At 37.7% G+C, this 5,733-nt stretch overlaps 1 protein-coding gene across 1 annotated transcript; it reads left to right on the top strand.

The window, feature by feature from the left end:
* Positions 1 to 29: 29 nt before the first annotated feature.
* LOC120355798 (beta-1,4-N-acetylgalactosaminyltransferase bre-4-like) lies at positions 30 to 4,335 on the top strand (the record flags this gene model as incomplete). The annotated part of the gene is made up of 2 exons (XM_039444505.1): positions 30 to 245; positions 4,137 to 4,335. Coding segments are annotated over exons 1-2 (306 nt in total), but the record flags the coding sequence as incomplete, so codon positions are not given.
* Positions 4,336 to 5,733: the final 1,398 nt, after the last annotated feature.

Below are 5,733 nucleotides of genomic sequence, written 5' to 3'. Positions count from 1 at the left end.
TGTTGACTATGTCCTGTTTGTGGCAGACTGCCGTACGCAGACATATTCGGAGGCGTGAGTGCGCTGAGTCGGAAGCACTTTGAGCAAGTGAATGGCTTCAGCAACGTGTACTGGGGGTGGGGCGGGGAGGACGATGACATGTCGACGCGTCTGCGCACTAATGGCCTCCACATCACGCGCTATCCGCCCCACATTGCGCGCTACATCATGCTCAAGCATCGCAAGCAGAAGGCCAATCCTAAGCGGTCAGTCCAAAATCATGCATTTTACCAAACATTGGGCCATATGAATTAAGTTGAGCATTTGCTCATACTTCTAAACTATTGAGCATATGCTTCATTTTCTATGAATAAACGTAAGCAAAACGTTTTGAATGGAAAAGACTAAGAAATTGTCAAAAAACCACAGATTTATTGATACTTAGAAAGACCGGTTTCGGTTATTACAACATTGTCAATCTCTCAATCAAATCAAATACTTTATTTACACATTGTTGTACAAAAGTTAATTGTATCGTCAAAAATAAAATCAAAATATATATGCTATACAGGCCACTACATCAAATAGTATGTTTCATACTATCAAGATTGACAATGGTGTATAACCGAAACCGGTCTTTCTAAGTACAGTATCAATAAATCTGTGGGTTTTTGACAATTTCTTAGTTTTTTTCATTCAATATGAATAATTACCACAATATCAACTTCTCAACTACACAAAAAGCAAAACGTTTTTCTCATGCTCATCTAAAAAATATTTTGAGCACTTGCTCAAAAGTAAAAGCTTATACTTGAAATTGTATGAATAAACTGAGCGTTTGCTCAACTTTTGAAGAAAATTCTTCAAAAAAGATGAGTCTAGTCTAGAGCAGCTTTTCAACCTTTTGCTCATAGTAAAATGGCTCGAGTGTGATAGAAGAGGAAAATATACCAGATACGATCACAACCAATAGTTGAGAACTATAAAACTCTTTTCAGATTCAACCATGATATATATCACCATTATTCCTACAAAGATACCTATCGGATATAAAGATAGCCATCATAGAATAGGAAATAGGAATTTAAGAAGATGAGAGTGTAGATGATTATAAGATTATGCTGAAGATTATATAGAGATGACATTTTTTCACGCTATCATTTCAAAAATTCAGAACTCAACTAACCTAAAACTCAATTATAGGCAGACGACCAAAGACAAGCAGTATCTATACTTGAATATTTAGCGCTTACGTGAGTCTTAGACCAGTTATAGAATAGACACGATGGAAGTCTAGCCTCTGAAGCCAACATCTACTGCATATCGCCCCATCGAGACGTCAACATCGGATAGAAAACTTTCAGATGTGTGTCTATTTCAGATGGAAGTAAATTATGATTTATGAAAATGGTAAACTTCCGCTGCGCTCCCGCTGAAATAGACACAATCTGCTATGGAAAACAATGTAAACAAACTCAGCAGAAAAGTTTACTATCCGTTGCTGACGTCACGATGGGGCGATATGGCAGAAGATGTTGGCTTCATCGACTTTCAGTATGAATATACAATGGGGCGTGTCTATTCTATAAATGGGGTAAGACTTGAGTAGCACATTCTAACCTTTCACTATAAAAACAAAGTAAGGCCAATCAGTGATGAAAAATCTTTAAAATACGTGAGCATTTGCTTCGAGTTCAGGAGCATAGGTAAAGCTATAATAACAAAGTAGGCCAATCAGCTGATGAAAAATCTTTAAAATCGTGAGCATTTGCTCCAGAGTTCAGGATCGGTAAAGCTTATTAATATAAAATTAGTAAAAATGCTTATGCTTCTAAACTAATGCTCATGAGCAAACTTATGCTCCATGCTCATGAGCATTTGTCAGTTTTTAATCATATGGTCCAAATCTCACAGAAGTATGATATTACAAATCAGGATGTCATGATGAAATACAATAGACATAGAAATCCACATGTTGGCCCAACCTGCAATGTTATCAGTGTCCAATGAAGGCCAGCGTTGACAAACCACCCAGCCACACACTGGCGCTGATCGTCATTAGGCCAACATGTGGATGCGGCATTAGGGTGTGATCTCATTGAATGCGTGCGTATATGTCCAGGTGCACGTCATATCATGCATGAGCCGAAAACACAATCTGGAAAGTACCATTGAAACACGTTGTGGCTTGTAGCTGCTCACACTGAACGGAACCAGCAAGTGCACGCGTTCAGTTTTGAAGTTCCTATTACTCTTTCCAGATTTTGTTTCTTATCTGTAAGCTTGGTCATGCATGATCTCACGTGTACTTGCACATACGTGCATCCAATGCTATCATACCCTAAGTATAGTACGCGCCCGTAGTTTTGCCTCCGAACTTTGAAACGGCCTTTAGGCAAGGTATGGTTCGCAGGGTATATTCACGGCCTTGTTGTGCTAAAAGGACGTAACTCTTGTGTATCTTTTCTGATGCAAAACGTTGCTTTTGAGAAGATACAGAAGATACAGAAGAGCATCTGTTGCTTGTGGAAAAATACATTAAAGCTTACAGTACGCGTCCCGTTGCTTTGCTTCCGAAACATTGAAACTGCATATAGGCAAGGTATGGTTAGCAGGGTAATATTCACGCCCTTGCAAAAATATCAGGCTTCAGAGACCCTAGATCTCTAGATGGAGGAAGCTCCCTACATACAGAGATTCTTCATGAATAAGAGAGTTGCAACGTATCACCAACAATGGAAAGAGCATGTTGAACGAATGTCAGCTGATAGGCTGTCAAATCAAAATCAAATCAAATCGAAGTTTATTCATAAAAAATAATTTACAATACAAATTAAAATATTCTAACATTACAATCAAAACAATGAAGTTTTAGGCATTGAATAATTTCTCAATAGGCATAGATAATTCAATGAATAAATATACAACCCCACTATAAAATATGTGTGGGCTGTGTTGTACTAAAAGGACGTAACTCCAAAAAGCTCCTTGTGTATCTTTTCGGATGTAGCACGTGTTGCTTTTGAGAAGATACAAAAGAGCATCTGTTGTTTATAGAAAAATACATTGAAGCGCCATGTATATCTTTTCAGATGCAACACGTTGCTTTTAGACCCTGGAGTTTATAATTTCGCTTTCTGAGTGAAGGGTTTATAAGTCCAGGACTTGAATTAGATTCTCGCCTCTTTCCGAGACGAGGATTTATCAAAAATCGTCAAGTCGAGGACTTGAAACAGCGTGATTTTAATCCCTCGACTGGGGTAGGGTTTAAATTCAAATTCTAGACTTAACCGAGCAAACACAATTCAGTTATTGTTTGGAGTAGATCAATAGCCAATAAATGTCATGGAATACCAAAATTCTTCTAATTAGTCCATCAAATTAATAATTTATAGTTTGCAAGTTTATTTTGAATAAAGTTCTTTATAATATTATGCGTAAAAAAACTAACCACATTTTACGACTGTGACATAACCTAAAAATGTTCAAGAAAAATAATACAAGGATTGCCTTGGAATTTTATCTCATAATGTGAATATTATTAATCGATGCCATATTCAACATATTATTAATAATGATAATATACAATAATAAATTATTATTACAGGTTTTTTTTCAAAACAAATACATTTTCCAACTCAATAGGTAGCATACCAAAATTTTTATCCAAAATAAATGAAAGGATCAATGATAAATAATAGCATAACGAAAAATGAAATTTTTATTTTTTTCCATGTTTCAAAAGGTTAGGGTTTGCTTTTAATTTATAGACCTACACCATACAAAGAAATCGAAACGTATTTTTACAAAATAGTTTGGAGAGCATTTGAATTATCCCGCTGCAATCAGCTGTTTTCGTTTTGCTATAATGCCAACAATACAACAGCAAAATATTTTGAATTTCCTTCTTGTTTACTACGTTAAAGTCCTGGACTTAGAAAAGTCGAGAACTTAATAGACCCCGGAGTTTAGAACATAACCCATGACTCAGAAAGTTGATTTAAACCCGATTTTAGTCCTGGACTCTGTAAGTCCAGAACTTATAGATTCCGAGCTCGGAAACCGGCCTTCAGTGATTCTTGATTGAATGAATGAATGAATGAATTTATTTGCCAAAAACAAAATACAAAAATTGATTTTTATTTTATGTTTTATAGGTACGAGATGCTGTACATGGCCAAGAACCGTTACAAGTCGGACGGTCTCAACAGTCTCCAGTATCGTCGAGTAGCACTACGCGAGAACCGCTCTCTCACCTGGATGTTGGTAGAACTGGGCGCACCAGTTGATGGTCTGCCTGGCTGCCCGGCTCTGGGTGGCCCCCAAGGCACCCCTTCAGCCCCACCAGGCCCCCCAGTCTGTGCCTTCGTCTCTCTCTTCTCTCGTCTCTCTCTCTCTCTCTTACACTCACTGAACGGTAGGTTGGTTCCAGGATACAATAAAGGATACTAGGATAGTAGATACTATCTTTGGACTGGATCGAGTTAGGCTGGGCGCACACCAGTTAGTCAAGACAAGACATGATCAGACACGTTTAGTCACAGTACTTCATATAGCTGCTTGTGACGCAACTCATACTGATTAGTCATTGCAATTAGACATGTCTTCATCAACTATGTGAAGTATTGTGACTAAACGTGTCTGGTCATGTCTTGTCTTGACTAACTGGTGTGCGCCTAGCCTAAGTAGATGCGAACAAGCTGGTGTAAAAGGTCGACTATAGTGAGGTCCACGTTATAATGGCAATGGAGAATGATAGGGGAACAGCGTTGCCGATTCTATGCCTGCCACTGTCTTCTATAAAAGATAGATGATAACGGTATAATTGATGAAATATTAACTATCTTGTTGAAAATAATCAATAATTTCTTGTGTCAAGAATATATATTTTTCAATGATTCAATCATAATTTAGATTATAGTATCTTACGTCACATGGACGGGAAGTGGCCTTTTGCAGGCGAGAATGATGTTTCTAGTCGAGGCGTTAGCCGAGACTAGAATTTCATTCGAGCACTGCAAAAGATATTCACGTCCAAGTAACGTACACTATTTTTTGTCATAATAATCTAAAGAAGAAGAATTGAGAAATAGTAAAAATTACCTGGTTGTGCTGAAGTTACTTCTGTACATGCATTCTATAAACATAACCTAGTTTACGAATTGAGAATCAGGAATTTTGTGGAAGTTGACAAAACTCCACCTGGCGCGAGAGGTGGTTTTTTGTAGCAGTTTTGCTGTTCCTATTTCGGAACTAGGAAACATACTCGACTGTAGAAAGCATATGGTATCATTACAGTAGAGTATGCTGTAATCTTAGACCAGGTATAGAATAGACACGCCCCATTGTATATTCATACTGAAAGTCGATGAAGCCAACATCTACTGCCATATCGCCCCATCGTGACGTCAGCATCGGATAGAAAACTTTTCTGCTGAGTTTGTTTATATTGTTTTCCATAGCAGATTGTGTCTATTTCAGCGGGAGCGCAGCGGAAGTTTACCATTTTCATAAATAATAATTTACTTCCATCTGAAATAGACACAATCTGAAAGTATTCTATCTGATGTTGACGTCACGATGGGGCGATATGGCAGTAGATGTGTCTATTTCAGCGGGAGTTTACCATTTTCATAAATAATAATTTACTCCCATGTGAAATAGACACAATCTTCTATGGAAAACAATGTAAACAAACTCTACAGAAGGGTTTTCTATCCGATGCTGACGTCACGTTGGGGCGATATGGCAGTA

The sequence above is a fragment of the Nilaparvata lugens genome, unplaced genomic scaffold, assembly GCF_014356525.2.
Source record: "Nilaparvata lugens isolate BPH unplaced genomic scaffold, ASM1435652v1 scaffold4837, whole genome shotgun sequence".
In the NCBI taxonomy this organism is placed as follows: Eukaryota; Metazoa; Arthropoda; class Insecta; order Hemiptera; family Delphacidae; genus Nilaparvata; species Nilaparvata lugens.
This window is presented reverse-complemented; position numbering and strand designations above follow the sequence as displayed.